This window comes from Metopolophium dirhodum, chromosome 4 (assembly GCF_019925205.1).
Source record: "Metopolophium dirhodum isolate CAU chromosome 4, ASM1992520v1, whole genome shotgun sequence".
In the NCBI taxonomy this organism is placed as follows: domain Eukaryota; kingdom Metazoa; phylum Arthropoda; class Insecta; order Hemiptera; family Aphididae; genus Metopolophium; species Metopolophium dirhodum.
The window spans coordinates 32,920,638-32,944,650 of record NC_083563.1 but is presented as its reverse complement, the minus strand read 5'-3'; the positions used below and the strand labels follow the sequence as shown (position 1 = coordinate 32,944,650).

The following is a 24,013-nucleotide window of genomic DNA, read 5'->3' as shown; positions in this document are numbered from 1 at the left end:
CGAGCCAGATAAAATTGGTATGAGGGCCGACCCGCTGAACTTTCATTTACATCATATTATTATATTATTTTAAAAACATATATTTTTATTAAATATAAAATGTTTACTGAATCATTCTTTTGACAATTGTCAACGATCTACGAATCATTTATAATTTTTTACCAGCCCATACTCGTCAGTCGTCAGATATTTATTTTTTTTTTGAATTTATATGGAAAACTGAGGATTATAATATGTGATATGACTATATTATATTAAGATTTGAGTAATCACGTACAAATGAAACGCTTTAATGTGCTGCATCATAATTATTCAATATACATAGTAACTAATATATAATAATCGTAAATGTATAACTTCATATTGAACGTCACAAAAATATTGTCATCGACAAATTATATGATTTGAGGATTGAAAAAACAACGATATCTATTCTAAATCGCTATTCGATCAATTTTCGAAAATATTTGATAGTACCCGAATGAATCGTAGGTATATAAATGTATTCGAAAATAGGGAAGTCAAGTCGATCGTACTTTGCTTGATCTAGAATAACAAATGTGCATTAATGTTGGGTAGTAGTTGCTGACGACGAATCGTTGTTGTGCGGGTCCTGATGATAATGTGTCGCCAGTAGAAATGGGGTAGATAATCGCTGGTAAAAGTTACCCGGCCATCCTTGGAAAGCGATATTGGACAAGTATGGTCCGATCATCGGCTGCTGACCATACATAAACACTTGTTGGCGGGATGATGGCGGTGGGTAAAAAACTGCCCTATGCTGTAAATGGTGTTGCAGGTGTTGCTGTCGTTGTTGGTGTTGGAGTTGCTGTTGGTATTGGTGTTGCTGTCGTTGTTGTTGATATAATTTGTGAAGGTGTTGTTGTTGTTGTTGGTACAGTTGATGTGGTTGCTGGTGTTGCTTCTGTTGCTGTGTTTGCTGTAGTTTCCAGTATCCGTGCAAAAAATCATAATCGTGCGTCGAAAAAGCTGAATACGATTATGAAAACAATTTTTTAAATATCGGTCAATAACTAATAGTATTTTATTAGTTGTATAATTATTCTACTCTTCTGTGTATAATAACAGTAATATAAATAATGGTAATTTACTATACATACCTATTAATAACTTATTTTAATTTTGTTGGAAAAAGTATAGGTAAGTAGGTAAATATAAAATTCATTCGCATTATATAATATATCGCTCAAAATAAATAAACAAATAAATATTCAACTGCCTACTTGGAAGTAGGATTATTTCTCTATAACTATAGAATTACCTGATTGTGGCGTTTTATTCGATTTTTCAGGAAGACAAGTGTTAAATTGTTTATTTCGTGATCTCATCCACGGTGCGAGTTCATCGTCAGTTCCTTAACAGACAAAATTTGAAGGGATACAGTTTATAATTGGTTTCTATGTTTCTATAAGATTATGAAATACCTTTTGGTATTAATGGCTTATTTAAACTAACGTAAGGCCAATCTTCAAGTATGAAATTAGTTTTTTTTAACGGCTGTGATGCATTTGTAATATGGTAGTCTAAGGTTTTCTGCAGCGGTTCTAAAAAAAAATATCAAATGTAAACGATAATGATATAGGTCTTAGGTACATGTTGTATAAAACATTTATAGCTTACTGGTATTATGCAACACCAATTTAGTTTGCCTGTTAAATATGGTTTTGCTTACATCTAAATTCAAAGATATATTTTTTCCACCTAACCAATGGCTTTTTTCCGCAATAAAATGTTCAACATCATTAGCATCCCTATGAAAATATTTTGCTTCACAAGTTATAGGTAATAATTCATCTTTAGTTTAAAAATACATTTTCATTTATATGTTAGGTACATATAATATAAATCACTAAATCAGTACGAAATGTATGTACGAAATTATAATAATTGTATTCGTGTATACAATTGTACTGAAAACAAAATTGTTTTTAAGGAATTAATAACATACAATTATTGTCCATAAAGTAAAAACAGGTAGGCATAATTTATGAAATATTTAATATTTAATACAAATTATAAATTGATAATTAAAACATTTCGAAGCGGCAAGCACGACAATTTACAATTTAAATAAATAATCGTATAATAAATATTATAATCAGGATTTAAATGTATTAGGCAGGTTCTAAATAGACATAATAAATTATGGGTACTTGTTTGTTATCACCCCGCCAATACACCGTACAAAATTTATCTCCCCGCCGCTCTTGTTTGTTATCACCCGCCATATAGTTTTATTAGTTACTTTATAGTTTATACATTACTTTATACAATAGTGTGCTGTTATTGTTCCTACAGTTATCGACTATCGTGTATTTGTGTTTAGCTCGTGGATAGACGATATATTTTAAGAAATGGTTACACTGTAAACCACACCTATAATTTTGTTTATCCGGTCACAGGGGCGCACCCGAAACATTAAGCCGCAAAGGTGCATATAGGGGGGGGGAGGGCTTTAGAGGCTAAGCCCCGCAAAATGTCCATAACCCCCCAAACATTTCCTACACTTTTTTTTAAGCTTATTCAATATTATCAAAGTAAGGCTTCAGCCCCTCCAAATCTCAAACGCCATTTGCGCCTATGCATCGAGGGGTTCTGGGGGTTCTGCTAAATGAGGAAATAAAAAGCGTTGTAGAGCAAGGTATAATAGACATATTTTTCTGGAATCGTATTCGGCAGAACTTAGGTGGAGAACACGTCTCGGGGAACAAGATGCATTTGAAACTATCTTAAAAGATATTTCTGAGTTCTGGCCCACTTAATAAATTTAACATTTTACTTTTTTGATTTTTAATCAAGAAAGTATGGTAATTGAAATGAAAAAAGTCTGAATTTTGAAAACTTCAAGAATTTGTGTTAAATAGGAAAATAATAAAAATGTAACTCAATAATGACGAGTAAGTGGGTAATTTAGCTAGCTTTAATATAAAACATTAATGAGAGAGATTCGATATCACACCCAAGCGGTATAACCACTTGAATCCATAAAAACGTCGGCGTGAACAGTCCCAACATTTCTATTTTTTTTTAACTTTTCTCCTAAACTATGGTAGCTAGAAAGTTGGTTGATAACTCATTAAAAAAGGATTATCAAGTAGATACTAAATGTGGAACTAAAATTTAAAAAAAAAACTATTTAATTTTTAACAAATAAAAAGAAGTTATTTTTCGCTAGTTTTTTATTTAGCGAGGTAGATTTCCGAAACTGGAGAACGGATTTTGTTGTTTGGAGTCTTGTTAGATTCACATTGGCTAGGAGAAGTGCAGTGAAGATTTTCAGAACTTTATCTCCAATCGTTAATAAATTCACTACAAAGCTGTAAAGCTGAAAAACATCAAAACACGCCCAATAAATTTGTTTAAATTTTTTTTTAATGGTCTGTAGTGAATTAACAAAGTTCTGAAAATGTTCACTGCACTTCTCCTGACCAATGTGAATCTAACAAGACCCCAAACAACGAAATTCAAATAGTTATATCTTATATATAGCTTGGGTAGTTGGGTGTGATATCAGTTAATAAATTTCTAAAAATTAAAAATCAAGAAAGTTTACATGCCGATCCTGACTCGGCAAGCGTTTTTTTTTTAAATTTATAATTTTAATACATATTTTATATTTGAATTTTATATATAAAATATAATTAAATTTTGAAATATTATTGTTTAATTAATACAATAATATATTATTTTCATTTTCATTGTTTCTTTTATTATACATTATTTTTTTATCTATCATATTATTTATTTTGTTCATGGCGGGGCGATAACAAACAAGAGTGGCGGGGTGATAAATTTTATACGGTGTACTGGTGGGACATCTTTACCTGCGTGAATATAAAGTAACTAATAGTTAATAGGTACATCGTACATACCTACAGTAATTTGGATGAGTCTTTTTTTAATTGTACCTACCTATATATTTATATCTATTAAATTCGTAGTTACAACTATTTTGGAAATCCAAAACCCAAATCCCTCGGTTTCAAATTGTGCTCAGCTATGGATATTCTGACGATTGTTAGATAGGCGTCGTCAAGTGTGTATATGTTACTGTGAATGTCCGCAATTCGCAATGCTGACAATCACCTAGTGAATGTCGACAAACACCTACTAAATTGGTGAATGTTGAAAAATTAAAATAATATAGACATGTACCAGTGGACGTTAACATTTACATCAGGATTTTGGTCAATGTTGACATACACAACATGGTTTTGGTTAAGGTTGACATAGGTACATATTCGCACATAATATTTTACTATAGTACTGTAGTCTATTGACAATAATACAAAATAGAAACAATATGTTTAATTATAAATTTATTATTATCAGACAGTATTCTACTTGTATTATTAATTTAAATTATGATTATTTTGCCATACAAAAACTATTCTACATATTGCAACATGACATTTTGTACTACATAAAATGCCAACATTTCTACAACCACACTTTTTTGTGGTGCACTTTGTTTTGCAATCACATCGTGTATACCCTTGCCCACCAGTTGATGAATTTGATGCAGAATTTTTTTTTTTTCTTATTATTATTGAATTGATTGATATTATATTTTCTTCACATACTGAAAATTGGTTTCTGGTGTGTATAATTGATTCATAAGACAATTTTTGGTAGCTAGTTTATAAAAAATCATTATCTACTACATCTAATACTATACAGCTAACAATTTTTGGGGATCCATTTTACTACGGTCGAAGATGTCTTAGTTATTTTGCAAATCAATCGTATACAATAAAATATACCTATAACTACGTTGAATGACAATATCATACTAAATGTTAGCGAGACAGCATAGCATGGTGGTTATCCAGGTATAATGAGAGTGGTTGGGTAAGGTAATAAAACATTTTATTGAAATTATCAACTTGTACAGTACCTTTACTGTATCGATAGGTGCTAGAATACTAGATAGTATGATTAGATCAGATTATAATATCGGCATTGCCAACATTCACCAATAATCAATATGTTAATAAATTGTTATTTTTGTACTATAGAAATACAACTATTCATATTTACAAACAGTACAAATCTAATCAATACGCAAAAAAACATTCACCAACGACTTTGGCGTAGGACGACATATTTAACCGGTGACTGACGACACTCGCCAATTGCGGACATTCACGGAAACGTCCTAGATTCATAATAATAATATAATCATGGTCATACTCACGCGCCCGCGATGCACCTGAGAAACATAAACTCGGTATCAGGTAACATCCACGTCTCCATGTCGGAGAACCGGAGACGGGCTTGTCGGCCGGCACGGTCGTCGGGCGTCAGGTTCACTTCGAACACATCATCGCCATCGTAAACCACAGGATCCGAGACGAAGAAATCGCCAGCGACGACCGCCAATCGACTCTCTGGTATCAGGTCCTTGACGGACACCTGTCGCATTTCACTACAGCCACTGCCGTCGGACATGGTAGTACCACTTTGCTACTGTTAGGTGTACCACGTAAATATTATAAAGTCTTGCGTGACAATAATATTAAACCACGATGACGAGCAGCGCACACAAACTACGTAAGATGCATTATCACTTACCGGGCAGGTGTCAGGTTTACAGCTATATTATAATACCGTGACTGATCGACGCGGAAATAATATTATAATTTATAATTATATCTGTCGTTACCGTGGACAAGAATGTTTGTGTATTGTTTAATGTATGTTATAAATTTTAATAATATTGTGTATTATAGTGTGTTGGTATGATAATAGTTTAATATTATATTGATGACTATTATAATAAACGGTAACCAAAGAGTTATGAAATTCCGTCGAGGTTGGAATTTTATTGAAGTTTATATATTGTGTATTTATTATAGGTAAACTGAAATTTAAATTTTAAAATCTTAAATCAGGTTTACATTAAGCCCGTAGTTAAGTGGGCTTGGGAATACATTTTTCAACTCTATACTCTAATTTATCTAAAATTTGAAAAAAGTTAACAAATATGCATGTATTATTAATAAAAATGAATAAATCGATAGTTAATTAAATCTTTAAAATACTGAAACAAATACAAATCTCTATATTTAAATTTGAAGTTGCAATAAATTACTTTTAGAATGACATAAACTACCCAAAACATTCTCTTAAAAAATTTTGTTCCAGACTGATGGATTGCTGTATATTTAAGTTTTTGTTCCTAACTTATTAGAAAAATACTGAAAGTAGTAGGTAAGTAGTCTATACAAAAGTTACTTTTTTGTACTTATCGCCTGCGTCACATTTCCAATTCACAAACGATATATGCGTACGACAGTACCAATCAAACTTTTCAAGCACTTTTTTTACCCGAAAACTAAAAAAGTATTTACAGACAAAATAAATAAGTAGAACCCTTCGTAAAATCAATATCTTCCTCGCTAACGTTCAGCATCTAGAATGTAGTTTTTAACTTAAATGTTACCATCCTTTAAACTATACTATATTTTATTTGAGATTGTTATTTTTGTACTATAGAAATACAACTATTCATATTTACACTAAGGCGTTTGATAATGGGTGCATATATATTTGAAAAAAGCAAGCTCATCCTTGTTTAGGGTAATAACTAGTAACTATAAACTATAATAATTAAAACTATTTTTCTGTTTATGAACATTTAATTTATAGTTTATACAATTATACCTCTCACATTGGTATTTATTTCTATACATATGGGTACCGGAAGAATGAACACACCACATCCACATGTAACTAAATTTTCTGTACAAAACGCTATGTAACCAAAATATTTTGTATTGTTAAAACATGCAATACACTTAAAAATAATATAGTAGTGTATGTGCATTTTAGTTTTAGCATACCTATTATTTTTTTTTATGTTTAATCCACTATGTAAATTAACAAAACAAAACGAAAAACTATTAGAAAATCTATAATATTGTTTAAATAATATATTATATTAAAATGTATTTAACGACTTAAAATAGGTATTAAGGTTATCAAGTCCGTTGAGGCGGCTATTGTTTAAGGGGTAAAATGTAGGCAATTTCTAATATCGTTGTCGCCGCATGTAATATTTGTGTTATTACTTATTAGTGTGAGTGTGGTGATCACTATGTTGTATAGCAAGGATGGCCAACCTTTTTTTGATAAAAATGTACTGATAAAATATTTTTCCTTTAAGGAGGTATAAAAATATAATACACATAAGTACTACTATTGTCGACAGCGGTCATTACGATTTACTAGGGTTGGTTACCTAATATATAATTATATATTGTATCAAATCGGGATCGACTTTAAATAGTCGATCGTTTGGCCACCCCTGTTATTTAGCATATAGGTAATCATGTCAACAAACAGGCACAATTCATCAAAGGCACATTCGTAAATATTTTACTAATTATTGTTTGACAATGAATAATTATGTTTATTAATGCTTTAATGCCAAAAGTGGGCGAAAAAAAAAAATAGGTACTTCTAGTTGTCCAATTTGAAATAAAATTTGAATTCGTTAGTATTTTTTTTATGTTATATAGCCACGCAGGAAATAGTATATTTAAGATAAGTAGTTAACATAGTAGGTACGGTACTACGCCACTAATACGGTATCAAAGTGTACTTAATTTCTAAAAATAAACAGGCACTTTAAAAATTTAAAGAGACAATGAGATAACAAAATGAAAAACGTCATAAATGTATAAGTGATTCCTATGCGATTCAAACATTGTATAATATATATTTATCTATCTGTCATCTGTGTAATGTATATGATATGATTATGTTATCACAGTATGATGTATCAATGTATCATACATATACACACTTCGTGTTTAACCGTGTAGCAATGTGGTTGTCAGTTGTACTTAATTATTAATAATTGAAATAAAAAGTTCATGTGAATTGTTAAGAGGACGTGATACCCGCATGTGTTGTCTCCGTCTTACAAATGCGTAACATACCAAATTATACGCTCATTAGAACACGTGTAGCTCCGTTAATTTAAAAATTAGAGTGAATTGACCTCTTATAAAATATAAAGGTAAGATTATTATCTAGGCAACCTCATGGGATTTTTATTATATTTTAATTTTAAAGCGAGTTATGAAGTTTTTAAGGTGTGCAAAGAATTTACAATTTTAAAATACTCATAACTCGCTTTAAAATTAAAATATAATAAAAAGCCCATTAGGTTGCCTAGATAATAATCTTACCTTTATATTTTATAAAATGTCAGTTCACTCTTATTTTCAAACTAACGGAGCTACACGTGTTCTACTGAGCGTATAATTTGGTATGTTACGCATTTGTAAGACGGAGACAACAAAGCGGGTATCACGTCCCCTTAATGTCTTTTCTATTAAATCCCAAGTTTTCATCAGTTTCAATCTTATTCATTCAAGCAATAAACAGTAAGTACAATCTATATAATATAAATTAGTGTCTATCTGTTTGTCTGTTTCTTTGTCCTCTTTAGACTCAGTAACTACTGAATCATTTTCAATAAAAGTTATATCAATATATTCCTCTGGGAATTAGAGACTCTGGGAGTGTTTATACTTTATTTTTTTAAATCCTTAAATGTTACTTTAGGGTGGCTCACACATGAATTTAATTTTGGCTCATCCAATCCAACTCGTCACTGATAATGTAAAATACAACGTCGTTTATGACTAACCAGCGAGGTGGCATTCATCATATTATTATTATTATAATAGGTCAGCATCAGCTGGATTTTAAGCCTGTTTATTTTTCACCAATATTATTATTATTATTATTGGTATACCAGCTATATTTAGTATTTACACAGAGCCTTAGAGGTATATTATTATGTTATAATGATGTTAACGATGATTTGTATTTCGATTTGCGTCATATACTGTAAATTGTACTCGTTTAATATGTTTATAGGTGAATTCATTTAGATTCTAATCGGAGGCCGGAAGGAAAAATGTATTGCAATTTTACCATGATGTTTTTTTTTAAGTAAAACTTCTTTCTTGAGGTGTGAGTGGGAAAAAAATCGTAACGAAAAATGAAACGACACGTTTGTTTGTTTATTTATTTATTTTGCTGGATGTGTGTTGTTATACTGTTATAGTTGTATTTGTGTTGGTATTGTTGTGGTTGGAATAATTATTGTATTTTACGTAGATACGCTTGGAGTTTTTGTAGTTGAATTTGTTGTTTGGTTTAACGCATTTGGTACCAATGTTGTTGTTGTAGTTATGGTTGATTTTTTTGCTTGAGTTGATACTTGCAGTGTTATTACTATTGTTACATTATTTGGGTCTAATGGCCTTATATAATAATTGTATTAATTTGATAAACTTTGTTTTCTACGTAGACTATCATAGAATTATATATATTTTCTTAAACCAAACGAGTTACGACAAGTGTCCAGTATCTTATTGCATTGATAGGAGAAATTAAATTATATATGTTTTTTGTTTTGTATATTATGTTTTTTTGATTTTGTAAAATTAAAGTTTGAGTCTTATGATTGCCTTATTATAGGAATATTAAAATGTTCTTAAATTGTGTAGGAATCGTCCGTCGTTATTAGTTATCCTGTATTTTTATTTAGAAATATTTTTATTACAATATTGACATATTGTACACTATAACGTTGGTAATTATAGTGTAGAGGTATGTTAATAAAAAATAAGCTTAGCTTTTACCCCTCTTCATTCCACCATGTAGGTGTAGTTTTCTCCTACACCAGCACCGGCTGTGGTAAGCTGTATAATATCTGCATATTATATAAACTAGTAGACACGAACTCAATTTATTATACCGGTAACTTATGATTACGGTCATAATGCAGGTCAGTATCTAATAGAATATTAACTTAGTCGGTAGCCTATGGATACGAAGCCTTTTTCATAAACCTATAATTGTAAATTTTACCGTGTATAGTAAAATAAGGCAATATAATTAAATATGAATTATTAATTAGATATTTAAGTTGCATGTCAGCAATCTAGTCCATCAAAAGCCATCATAGACAATTTATCGAGGTTATAGAATTGTATAGTTAGTATCGTAAGACCGCTTGTACAAGTGACATTTTCCTGAAGAAGTTTTATGTATAGGCGTTATTGTGTTAGCGATAGATACTACTTGGGTGGTTTTAGTAAAATCATTTTACTCTGTCTGGTAAGTGTAATTATCAATAATAATCAAATTATTTATTAAATCATATTTATAAAAATTAAACTCAATAATATTTGCCTAACAAAAAATAAATTAAAACTAAAAGGTATGTATACGCGCACCTAGCTTTTATCATTTTGAAGAAATCATAATATATATCATTCTCCCCTTCTAATATTTATTATGTCTAGGAAACTCTATAAATAATATAGATTTATTTCACTCTCCACTTAATGATCTATAATCAGCAATCTTTATTTCATTTTCATTATATATTTATATATACGATAAATGCACATGTAATTTTATTTATATAGAATAATAATAATAATAATAATAATTTTTTTAAAAATATTCTCACGAACCGTTTTATTTAAAATGTAATTGGAATTTTTCCGTAATAAACAATATTACTATTATTATTATTATATACCTACCTAATATTCGATTGACTTTATTTCCAACAAAATAAAAACGGTAAATTGTAATTAAAATATGTAGGTAGGTATTTATGAGTTGAACGAAGAATTTAAACGGTATCACTTAAACTTAATTAAATAATATTGTAACTCTATAATACGTAAAATATGTTATCAGCTATTATAATATTTGGTATGGTTTTTGATTTTCCGCTGATATTCACTTTATTTTAAAAATAAAAATAAAATTGTAATAGAACCATGCTTATATTAGTTATAAATTAAATATTACGATAACAATTCTTTTACGTTATTATTATATTTACTGACCAGAATTTTATATGAATTAAACTATAACGAAATGTATATTTAAAATAAATACTTAAAGCTACATTTACTTTACATTTATACCTACCAATAATTATTGTTTAATATTAGGTTTTGATACAAAATTAACTATGGTATTGAAAAACGAGCATAAATTAATGGCGAACACAACATTTTTGAAAATTATCGGATTCTACCAATTATTCAACCCACGCAGTCCAAAATTGTTTGGTTACCACATTTTTAAATGTATAGCTGCAATACAAATATTTATTTTCACTATGACACTATTTGGGTTTATTGTGAGCATATACAGCTGCCTAAGCGACGTAATTGAGGGAATGAGATGTTTTTGGTTGTGTGTGATAGGTATGATTACAATTTATAAATACAGTTACATAATTTGTTACTCAGATACCATATGGAAATGTATACAATTAACGTCCGCCGAAGGTTTATCATATAAGTATTACAGCAGACGTATACATGAAAATGGTCGAAAGAAATTGGAATGGGTTTCGACATTTTTTATGGTTTTGTGGATTGTGAATGTTGTATTTTGGATATCGACACCGTTCGTTGTAAAAAACTCTTACACGATAGTAAAGGGGAGAAATGAGATTTACCACTATCGACTAAACATAATTAATATAATTTATCCAGTGACCGATAAATTCTACAACGACAATTTTACAATGTTTTACACTATCGAATGTACAATAATGTTTGTTTGGGCTCACGCTACATTGATTTATGATGTATTTATAATTGTAATCTGTATTGCAACTGCATATCAGTTAAAGGCTATTGGAAATTCGTTTAATACACTTGGCAACGTAGAGAATCAATGTATGAGTAAGTTATAAATTCCGTTTTATTTATAAAATATTATAAGTAACTACATACGTGTCCTACCTACTTATAATATAACAATGTATTGTATTCAGGTAACCGAATGCCAATAGTTAGACATGATGAATCAAAAGTCCTAGATGTGAAGATTTTGATTAAGGATCAAAAAAAAGTGGTAGAGTAAGTTTACACTCAAACTTACTTACTAGATGTATATTGTATAGTACTTATATATGTTGGTATTTATACAGTCTTTCTGAGTTAATTGATTACTAAATCCTGCATGGCGTTACCCGTTACAGATTAAAATCCTGTGGATTTACCCCTTCTTAAACTCCGTTAAATGTAAACTGCGTTGATTTTTGACACCATTAAATATTTGGATTGATATTTGACCAAATATTGCAAATTTTAATAACTATTATATTTTTAGTAACCAGCAATGGCAACCCTAAACAGACAAGAAAATATTAGTTTTTCATGATCCAACAAATATTTGAGTCTTTAATATGCAAAATGTAATAATTTGACTTTGAGGTGCATATACTCGGGCTTAGGATTACCTATGTACCTACTGAATTTCAGAACCACGAGTGCGATAGATTTAGCTCCAATGAATCGTTTACAAATACACTAACATTGCCTTTTACAAAAATATTATGAGTCAAATTTATAAACTCATATTTGTATATGTATATATATAGCCAGATAGGAAATGTATTTAATATTTTACTTAAAGCAATATTCCAATGAAAAAATATATGTTTCATAATGTATTGATTCTATAAAGTAAATGTATACTTGCACATTTTTGGACATCTTGTATGGAATTCATGTAAGTTGCATATTTTATAAAATAATAATAATAATATTAAGATAGCTATTAGGTATGTAGTATAATAATTACAAATTAATTTACATGATTTATTAAATTTTATATATTCACTAATTTTTATATTATTTTGCTGGGTACTTACTCAAAATTAATAAAGTAATAAATTGATGGATAAGTGAATGGATCAAAATTAAGGAACTGTTTGAAAATATTAGGCCTACTTTAAAAATATACTTATATTTTATCATGTAACGTTAAAAAGTTAGGTTATCGGTTTCAATATTTAAAATCCGTAATTTGATTTATGAATACATATTATACCATCGTGATAACCACGTGCCCCAAAAAAGAAATCACCGTTGTGATAAACTTTTTTTTTAGATAACAGGACAGACCATGACGTTTCAGTCGCTCAAGCACTTTTTCCAAATGGCTCACATGGTCACATGAATTTTTAATTTTTTGAAAATATTACAATACTGTCCAATTATAATTGGGCGTTGGGCGAAGTCATCAATAGGTATTCAGGTATCCTCTTAACACCTTATTTATAAGACGTATGAAATTCATTGGATTACTTTTTAAACTGCGGCACAGACCTGATCAGGTCGTGCGAAAAGCCATTAACAATCATGGTCCGTGACTTAGTGCCATTTTCCCCAAGCTAATAACCTGATTTAAAATAACGCGCTGAAAATAAGTGCCCCCTCATGTTCCAAATCATATTGTTCAGACGGGACATTGGTTAACAGAATCGCGCAGTATAAGTTGTCGAATACTGTTGCTATATACAAGTTATTTTTTACTGAGAGAAAATTACCGTGAATTTTGCTCAATATTTCGTTCTATTTTGTAATCGAATTAAGTGGAAAATACTTCATACCTATGTTCCCCTTAGATTCCATATTGAATATAAAGATCCTAGTGATCTGTTTTTAACCTTAACGTGTATATTTGTATTGTTTTGGTTTCATTTTGACAAATCAGAGAGACCTAACTTTAGCGCTGTAATATGGCACATTTTGATTTTTTTGTTGACCCAAATTTTGTGCTTAGGTAGTCCTTTTCAGGTCCTAGGTGACTTTTGAAATTGTAAAGAGCTGTCTCACTATCGGTACCGACTACCGACGCAATCGTTTTGCAGGTTGGTCACGGTGTGTAACTATTTTTTTCCCACCTTTTTCCATTTCACGACACTTATGTCTTATTAGCAGTGTTCGGATTAGATAAGTACTTTTAAATCTAGATAAAGATAATGCAACTCAAATGTATCTAGATAGATATAAAAGATAACTTAACTCATATTTATCTAGATAAAGATAAAGATAAATACTTATTTATCTAGATAAAAAAAGATACAATTATTTTTTAAATGGTTTTAAATTTAGGTATATTTTAGTTGGGCACTAAGAACATAATAATAATAATGATATAAATAAAAATAATTACATTATTTATAAACCATGAAATTTGTTTGAGAATCTGTATAAATATTTAAAAATGCGTAAGTACAACATCGCGATTTTTATCAATAAAAAATATATCTAGATGAATTTATTTAGATTAGTAAAAAAATTATCTAAGGTGAACGTTTAGATACCTTGTAACTATTTATCTAGATAAGATAAAAGATGACCAAATAATTATCTAGATATTAATCTAGATAAATTTATCTAGATAAGTCCGACCACTGCTTATAAGATACTCATCCTGTGCATGCAGTCACTACCCTGCAGTGCTGTCGTTGGCGGTGTATGCTGGGTCTGGACGGTTAGGTTATCTAAAACGATGGCCGAAGAGTGACTACGGAGGTAATGGTATTAATGTTATGGAAAGGAAGAACAAATTCACTGACTTTTGTTAATCTTTTATACGTTTACAACTTTACTATTAAATAGTTAAGTTGTATTTTGTTTAATTGTGCAATAGTAATTGAAATATTGAAATAATGAAATATAAGTAGGTAATTTTTAGTATTTTACCACTATTGAAAATATAATAAATAAATTTTTTTTTTTTTATTAGTTTTAAGGCTTTGACTACTAGGTCATTAGCCTGTGGTACTGTAGGGGAGGGTACTGTAGATTAGTTTACACGTGTGTGTTTGTTTTGGCAGAATTTTTAATTTGGGCACCCGTAAGTATCTGCCATGGGGATGGCGGCACTTGTTCTCCGGACACGATTGCCTTAGTCCGCTCGGCCACTCCGTCCCCCCAATAAATAAATTATATGACCTTTATTTATACCTACTTTAAATATTTTCTTACAGGAACATGAAATATATAAACGAAATAATTAAGCCAGTATTATTTTATCAAATAGCTTCTGTGTCATCATTAATAACATTACTATCCATCTTACAAATAATGGTTAAATTACTTCAGTCTGCATAAATATGCCGTTACTTACACAATTATTCTTATGTTTTAGAGGAATTGTTTCAATGGTTTTTCATTGTTATCTCCAATGAACTTCAAACTTTTTGTATTAATATCATCAGAAACATTCCATACATATTTTATCTACTACTTATTTTCCTGTGTCAATGAACAAGTACGTATATGATTTCAATAAAATTGAACATATAGTTTTAAATCATGCAAATCAATTATGTCAATCATTTTGTAGTTGAAAATTCCCTTACAATTTCCCGCATTTTAGTTATAAATACAGTATAAAATTCAAGTTAAAATTTGTATACAGTTGATCCAGTTGAACATTAAAACTAAAATAATAACGATTTTAGTTACTTCGCTGTAATTAGAATAATATAATTCGTTGGGACTTGAGACTTTACACCACTACATAGTACATAGTACATACCTAGTACATATTTTCTATAGGTACGCGATGAATTTTTCAAAAACCTAACCTAACTTATACTTAGATTAAGTTTATACCACGAAATGCATAGAGAAACAAATTACCTGCTTATATTAATACAGATAAATAAAAGAAGTCGTTAGAAATATGTACTAAAATAGCATCTAGAGCAAAATCGTTTTTCGTATGTGCACAATACCACAATGTAATATATTATGTATTATGTCTGAATTCAATTTTATTACAGTAACCCACTCGATGACAAGACGTATGGGTACACCCAAGTACTCGACACATACAACAGAGTAATTTCCCGTTTTTTTTTTTTTATTATAACAAGTCGTATTGTCATGCTAATTTTTCTAAAAGACTTTAAACATAATATTAGAATCAGGAAACAATTTAACACTGTAGCATTTTAAAAGCTACATATTATTTTATCTATAGACTATAAAACAATTATATATCGTTTTACCTAGGTAATACAGTTTTAATGTCATTTTAGAATACGTTGAACTTCTCATTGTCCAATGGTGATTGGATAGTGTTAATTTTTAGGATTTCACACTTGTGACTATTTTAATATATTTTGTATATTTGTTCTGATTATTTAGTTTAAGCAGACTGCGTATACAGCTATATCGTGGTGTTGTCAAAACGATGTGCCAAAAACAGAAGATATAAACGGTGTTATTAATTTAGAAAATGATATAGGTAATCGTAGTACAAAGTAGGTAGAAAAAATGTGATTCCTACTACCTAGTATTGTTTAGTCATAAATAGTAGTAAGTTATTAAAATAAACCAAACATTTTTAGATAAATTACTATTTTTAGAAGTTTGTAGTTTGAAATAATCTAAAAAAAAAATAGAACGTAAATATTAAAATAATTATTATAGTAATATGATACAATTGTGTATTAATTGTGTGTTAATATATTATAATTTTATTATCTATAATCAATAATAGATTTTATTTTATTGAATATATTTTTGCATAAGTAACCCTGCATCCCTACACTCTAAATAATACTATATATATTTTTTTTTTTTATTAGTTAACCCGCGGCAACTTAGGCCATTTGGTGGTTTTTAAACTGTGGGGGAGGGAACAGTAGGTGTAATTACAGTTTTGGCAGATCTTCAAGTGGGCACCCGTTGCAGGTATCTGCCATGCCCGGGTGAGGGACGGCGGCACTAGTCCTCCGGACACCATGACTTGCTCGAAGAAAAATGCCGCCCGTGTACCGAGGTTTGAACCAGCGTCGGTGTGCGTCACAACCGACGCCTTGGTCCGCTCGGCCACTCCGTCCCTCAATACTAAATTATTATATTAATATATAATATTATTATAGCTGATCCCGTGCACTTCGTTACCCGTTAAATGTACAAATTGTGTATGACTCAAACTTTGTTCAATGCGTTATTTAATATTCGGTGTATGATGTTCTAGATTTATCTTAACTTTTCTGTTGCCCGGAATAAAAATTCTGATTCGCAGCAGTATATCATCGGGTAGGCAATCCGTAGATCGCGGACCCCGTGCTATTTGTACATAAGTGTATGATTTAACTCTAAAGTATCAAAGTTATACCAAGTTTGTCGTTTTTATTTAATTCCACATACGGTGGATTAATATAATCAATTAAGAGGATGTCAGCACACTATTGGTCTTCTCTCCCTGGCCCACGCGCAACATAGACAAAACGCATTTGCGCAGAATCGTTTTATCTATGTTTTTAAGTAATCTTAGAGTAAAATCACCCATTACAAAAAAGATCGTGAATAATATTTTTGAGGGAATGTCATATCGATTTCTCTAAATATTGTTTCAAAACAATTTAAACATCATTTAAATTTACAACATTTTTTTGTTTATTTTGAAACTCAAATACAAAATTAAATATCAATAAAATATAAAATCGATATGACATTCCCTCAAAAATATTATTCTCTATCTTTTTTGTAATGGGTGATTTTACTCTAAGATTATTTGAAAACATAGAAAAAACGATTCTGCGCAAATGCGTTTTGTCTATGTTGCGCGTGGGTCAAAGAGAGAAAACAAATAGTGCGCTGACATCTTCTTAATACACAATCATAACCTAACCTAACCCGTAACCGTACTAAAATCCGATGAATAAAAAAAAACCCAATTTAATCCTTTTTAAATTAACCTATTTTCTTCCCAGAGGTCTAATCTACACATAAACATTCTTTTTTATGCATATATTTTGACAAAAATAATAATACAAATCAACAAACATGCCCGATTAACTAATAGCAACCAATATATAATACACTATTATTATTTTTATTTTTATTTTTTTCTGGACAACCCTTATCACTTAGGGGTATGAAAAATAGATAGTAGCTGATTCTCAGACCTAATGAAGAATATGCATATAAAATTTCATAAAAATCGGTCAAGCCGTTTCAGAGGGGTATGGTAACTAACATTGTGACACGAGAATTTTATATATTAGATATAGGCGTGGATTGGGCCAGCCTCCTGTGGTTAGGTTAGGTTACCTTTTTTCGACTTTAAAGTATATTAAGAACAGGTTAAGCAAACTATCTGAATCTAAACTCGAGGCCAGATAATCCCGACAGCTGAGAAGATTCGTGTTATAACTTGCTACATATTTTGGTATAAAAGTACCTTACCGGGAAACGTTTTTTTTTTTTGTCTTAGAACTTACATAGGTATACTAACAAGTTGGGAATGGTAGTGCAAAAAAAAATTCCCTAGAAATCTTTGGTTTTGAAGTCATTGCTTTCTGAAGTTCCCGATTTTCTGTTTTTTTTACTTGCGCGAAGTACTTGCTTATTGTATGTAACCTTGCCAGTTAAAGTAAGTGTGATAAGTAGGTAATAGCTGCTTACGCATGCTGTCTCCGGTTGCAAGACACGAGGTCTTACAAAATATTAAACAAAGAACTAAGATTTAAGAAGTAAGAACTAGTGTTCTAATCAATTAGTTGGTTATAAATACATTTGTTTAACTTAATTTACCAGGAGTGCTTAAACTGTTTCAGAAAAGGCCGGCATACGTATTACCATTGACTATAAATACTAGTAGGTATTTATAATCAATGGTGTTACGTACAAGTTTCTCGGGGAAAAATTACAACCTAATCCGTATCTCTATTAATTATAAAAATGATATAATGAAACGAGAAATTGTAAATGCATAATAATATAGAAAATCGTTTCTATTGTATAATAGTGATTAAATCGTGATTAATATAATATACAAATTTAGCTCGTAATTTCATCATGGCACTTTTTTGTTTTCAGCATACAATATATTATTTTCATATTAATTTGTTATTGATAAAAATATAATACCGTATCTACCTATTATTATTTTAGATTATGAGTCTAACGATGAATGTATTGATCTTACAATGATGTGTGTTTTTTTTTATTATTTTTTTTTGTGTCCGTGTACACGATAAGTAGTCGAAATAATGCTTCGATTTTCAACTTCAGTATCTTGTTTGATGAGAAAGTGAATATTTTTAGTGCATTCGGGAGGTCCCAACAGTTTTCAAAAGCGCCGGGAAAAACAACTTAAAAATTAAGGAAAAACGGGAATTTTCACGCGAAACCGGTTTTTGACAAATTCGCTTTTGGTTATTGATGTAACTTTAAAACAAATGAACGTATATACATGAAATGTTCACTGGTTGTTTATATTTTCAATTTCTATACACAATAAAATTTTCAAAATATTTTGATTTGTTTTGAACTATTTGGGAACATTTTCTGTTTCCAATTTTATTAGTTTTTTTTTTTTTCTACGGATGTCAATAAAACGTTATTTGTTGGGTAAAAGAGCTTAAAATTTAATACAAGGTTCCTACTATATTGTTACAATGACATTTGTAAAATATTAAAAATCCTTAAATATTTTAATATTATTAAAAAGTATATTATTAAATATTATTAAATATTATTAAATATTAAAAAGTCAGTTTTTATTTATAAGCATTTAAAGTTCAAATATTGACAAAATACGGAAAAATCCCGAAAATTAGCAAACTATTTTGAGTTGGAAATTCATAAGAATTTTTCCTTTTAAATCTAAGATTTGAAAATGTAATACAAGATTCCTTATAATTTTGTCTGCCGTTATCAAAAAAAAAAACAAATTAAATTAAATTTTTATGAGCGTTTGAAATTCATATTTCTACAATACTGGATCACTCGATTACTCATGTAGCGGTTTTGTTATTTTATTGTTATTCAAAAACGAATAACTGTAGATACATGAACATTTTACTGAATGTTTATATTTTCATTTTCTATACACCATAACATTTTGATTCTTTTTGAGCTGTTTACGGACATTGTCAGTTTTCAATTTTTTTAGTTTTTTTTTTCTATAATAATTGCCAATAAAATTTTATTTGTTGCAATGTTCATTTATTATTCATCAGAACAAAACTTTATATTTCAAAACGTCAAAAGATCCATCTGTAAATAATGTCTAACTATGACGAACAAGGGCGTCTCGAAAATATGTTTGAAATTCAAGATGACGCTATACCGCCTATACCTCAAATGCAGTTTCCATGATTATATTGAGGGCCCAATTGTTAGTTCAATTGATTATATTATGAAGTTGAAATATAATAAATTAGATGAAATGACAGCTGGTGTTCGGCCGCAAAACTAAAGAGCATTGGCGTTGGAAAAACTCGATGGATGGTATCTCGATGATGGAATACATTGTCAAATGTCAATCATTAATCTGGTCACTCGCAAAATTGTAAGTAGCCCGCTGACAAGACTCTTGTTTCCAGTCTATTCTATCTTAGTTCGTGTTAAAACCTATAAAGTTATATAATATAATGTATTTATTCAATACATATACCTGTTTTAAGGAGCAGAGATTTTATTGCCAACACAGTTATTGTCATTAAAGTCAAAAGTTGTATTGATTACTGGATCTTCTTCAGGAATTGGTTACGAAATAACTATAAGCCTATAGCATTAGCTGGAGAAATAGTGATTCCACCTGGAATGAACGAATTGTTTGATGGAATTATTGGAATTATAAAAGAAGATCTTTTTACTTGGTGTGACCAAAAAAAACACGAGTTTCCCATAGGTATATTAAATGGATGTTAATGATCCTATTAATGTAAATTTAATTATTTAGCTGATGTTAATGATGTTATAGCTGTTGTGTATAATATATAGTTATAAGTACAGTGCTTAGAAATATTGAAGAATCAATTGGCCCGATCGATGTAATGATTGTAAATTTGATACTTAATGTAAAATAGATGAATGGGATGAAATGGTACGAGTGGATTGTAATTGTATGTTCTTGGAGCTGTTCTTCCTACCATGACAGTAAGAAATTCTGGTCATATTGTAACAACAGACGCTGGCCGAAGAGTAAGTTGTGTACTCGGAACTTGTATAGGTGTAAATGTGTAAATATATGTGTAAATCTAAAAATTAATGACATTTTAAAATCATTTCCTGAATGGGGTATAGGTAGGTACACAAAATGGTAAACAAAATGTTTTATGGAGGGGTTAATTAACTCGCAGGTACACTAAGAACTGAAATTCAGAGGCATGTCCAGGATAAAAATTCAGGACAGGCCCGGTTATTAGAAAAATTTGTACAATCGATCATAATAATATTGACTAACAATTATTAATATATTTTGTATTATGCTTTTTTAATTTTTATGATATAATATTATGGCTGTTGACGGTTAGCGGATACATGTTTTTTATAGAAGCGCTTTAGTATCGCCGATTAATTTTCCTTAAGAGGACACCACCCCGCATGGCCGCATGTGTTGTCTCCGTCTTACAAGTGCGTAACATTTTTTTTTATATTTAATTTTAAAACAAGTTGTCAAGTTATGAATATTTTAAAAGGCACAAACAATTTACAAATTTTAAGATACTCATAAATGATAAAATAATCCGTTTGACTGAAAAAAAGTTTCTTTTAATATTTTTTCATAGTTTTTTTTTTAGAGTACAGCGAATAAAATCAAGTGGTGCAAAGTTTATACACCTGTGTGGCTGTGTATTATGTATATACCCACATATCAGTGCTGTATATAATATGTGTATACACTATACAATTACAATACACCTATATTAATCAAAATATTGTAACAATTTGGTTATAATAATTTATTTTTTGGTGACGGTTAGAAGGGCAGTAAAGAGCGGAATTATTTTAAAATATACTCCGAGGCGTCATACCTATTCGTTAACACAACACGTTGGTATTGTCGGAACCAGTCAGCACCGTACAATAAGACCAATAAATAATTTATTATTCGAAGAAAAAAAAAACAATATTTCTTATACGATGAAGATATTAGTTCATGTAAGTAGCACGTAGGTATATAACGTATATAATAAGTAATAAGGTACATTAATACATTATCTGCAGTGCTTGAATTGGATAAAAAATAGATGAGGGATTAAAAAATTATAAACAAAATTGCGGAAGTATCCGAATATTTAAATTTCCTATTAATAACGGATATAATAATTAGAAGGAGCACTCCACCTCGCGTCCCTTCGGACCCATCCAATTCAACCACTATAACACTAACACTATATAATAGGTATTTATTAATAATTAGGTATTGTAATCTGTGATGATGAATAGACGAAACACCCGTTTTGCAGGACGTGGATTTTTGCTCGTTCGGACGTGATGGTTATTGGATATTGCAAATCTATATGAAATATTAAAATATAATCTTTGTTTATTTACACACGTATATTATGTGCCATGTGCGCCGTATTCGATATTGACAATTAGTGTATCATTTTCAACCGTCGGATATTATTTTGTTCCTCGTCACCTGAAAACACGATCAGATCAATTTGTGCGGTCGTATTTTACTTGATGTGGTATATAAGCTGCAAACCGTAAAGACTGGAACCTTGATGAATAAACCTAACTTAACCGTTTGGATTTCGGTTACCTAGATGTTCAAAATACAAAACTTTTTCCAACATAGTCTTTAAAGGCTTAAAAAATGTACATTACCTATCGTTAAAATTGTAATATTAATATAGGTACCTAACCTACATAATATAGGTAGGTACCAAAAATCCTTTCCTCATATGTATTAAGATTTTAAATTTAAATATTATACTTATTTAGGTACACATTTATTTTGTTTGTAAAAGTATATTATGTCAACACGATAAAACTCTGCATTTTATTATTAATTAATAATGAAGAAAACATGTAAATTGTAATTAACTATTACATAACGAGAGTCGAGAACTGACTATTTATCCTCTCAATAAAAAATATCTGGCGCCAACACTGAAAACCAACAATGTAGGTATGTTTTTAACTTTAAAAATATCGATTCGATTTTGATTTTGGTTCTGAATTAATTTAAACAAGCGTTACAGTTCCATGATTTTAAAATGGTTCCAGTTTTTTCTGGTCTGAGTGTGACACAAACGCTAAACTTTTGTCTTTTGAGGACGTTACATACGGTTTTTACAGTGAAATATAGCTATAATCAATGCCATAATGTAAATTGGTGTTTTTACTTTTTACAAACTTTACGTGACGCATTTTACTAGTTCTATATTAAATATTATTTGTGTACATTGTATATATTATGTAGGCAGCTGCTAATAATTGCTATAAAATATGGATAAGGCATCGCATCTACTTATCTACATATCAGTTATCTAATACATAGTATACATAACTAACAATAATTTATATTATATTAATTAAAATCTCATGCAGTTCAGTTAGGTATTTTATGAAATGAAAATCACAAACAATACCTATAGGTACTTAAATATGTATGATATTTTTTCCACATAAATGTAAACATAATTATTACTTCAAACAATCGAAACAATAATTTTTGTATACCTAAATGCTATACTAAAACGTGTCAAAGTATAGTAGTGGTACATAGTCAGTAGATGCTAAATCTAAATCTTTAAAATGTAAACTTTAAATAGGGACCTATAAGTTATAACATATATACCTCATTTATTATGTGATGTTTATGTTATTTAGTATGATAATTATATATTAGCCATTAGGTGCCTATAAGCTATAGCTTATTATGTGAAGGAGGTATAAATAATAAATTGTAGTTTTATTCTATATAGTAGAGGCCATAGGGTAACTAGGTATGTATCTACCTAAAACATGCGTGTGGTGTGTCCCATATTATTTCGACACCAGGTTTTAATGTTATTATATTTTAATAATCAACAAATCAACTATAAGGATAGTAATGTGTATACTGTAAAAGTTCCCAAACTTTTAACGGAACGAGTAAACGACCTATTTTGGAAAATATTTGAATTTTGGCGACCAACAACAGCACAACATATTAATGAAATATTTTTGTTTCATTGTTAATTGCCGCTTTTGCGATAACTTTTCGTTTACCAGCGTTGAGAGCACCCAGAGGGGTGGACTCCAGATCCGGACTCCCCCTAGAATAGTATTATTATTTTTTGAAGATTCTCTGACATTATCATCAAAACTTATTGATATCTTATGTATTAAATAATTGATAAATAATCAATACAATTAATTTGTTCAATTTT

The 24,013-nt window shown here is 29.7% G+C and overlaps 2 protein-coding genes and 1 long non-coding RNA gene across 5 annotated transcripts; 2 read left to right on the top strand and 1 right to left on the bottom strand.

Moving 5' to 3' along the window:
• Positions 1–565: 565 nt before the first annotated feature.
• LOC132943627 (basic-leucine zipper transcription factor A-like) lies at positions 566–5,472 on the bottom strand. Its single transcript, XM_061012656.1, has 5 exons — positions 5,219–5,472; positions 1,642–1,772; positions 1,446–1,565; positions 1,283–1,375; positions 566–990 (listed from the first exon to the last, which is right to left on the bottom strand). The coding sequence occupies exons 1-5, from the start codon at positions 5,470–5,472 to the stop codon at positions 566–568; spliced, it is 1,023 nt and encodes a 340-aa protein (XP_060868639.1).
• A 2,687-nt stretch (positions 5,473–8,159) lies between these two features.
• On the top strand, positions 8,160–16,714 carry LOC132943813 (uncharacterized). 2 transcript variants are annotated; one of them, XM_061012928.1, is made up of 6 exons: positions 10,069–10,164; positions 11,019–11,762; positions 11,855–11,939; positions 14,864–14,963; positions 15,025–15,147; positions 16,032–16,714. In XM_061012928.1, exons 2-6 carry the CDS (start codon positions 11,039–11,041, stop codon positions 16,149–16,151), a joined length of 1,152 nt encoding a protein of 383 aa, XP_060868911.1. In that variant the 5' UTR covers positions 10,069–10,164; positions 11,019–11,038; the 3' UTR covers positions 16,152–16,714. The 2 variants fall into 2 exon arrangements, with proteins under 2 accessions (XP_060868912.1, XP_060868911.1); XM_061012929.1 differs by lacking the exons at positions 10,069–10,164; positions 11,019–11,762 and adding an exon at positions 8,160–8,417.
• Positions 16,715–19,372: 2,658 nt separating this feature from the next.
• On the top strand, positions 19,373–22,530 carry LOC132943376 (uncharacterized). 2 transcript variants are annotated; one of them, XR_009664345.1, is made up of 4 exons: positions 19,373–20,193; positions 20,309–21,260; positions 21,428–22,032; positions 22,097–22,530. It is a non-coding gene; the product is annotated as an uncharacterized LOC132943376 (long non-coding RNA). The 2 variants fall into 2 exon arrangements; XR_009664344.1 differs by having other exon boundaries at positions 20,309–22,032.
• Positions 22,531–24,013: the final 1,483 nt, after the last annotated feature.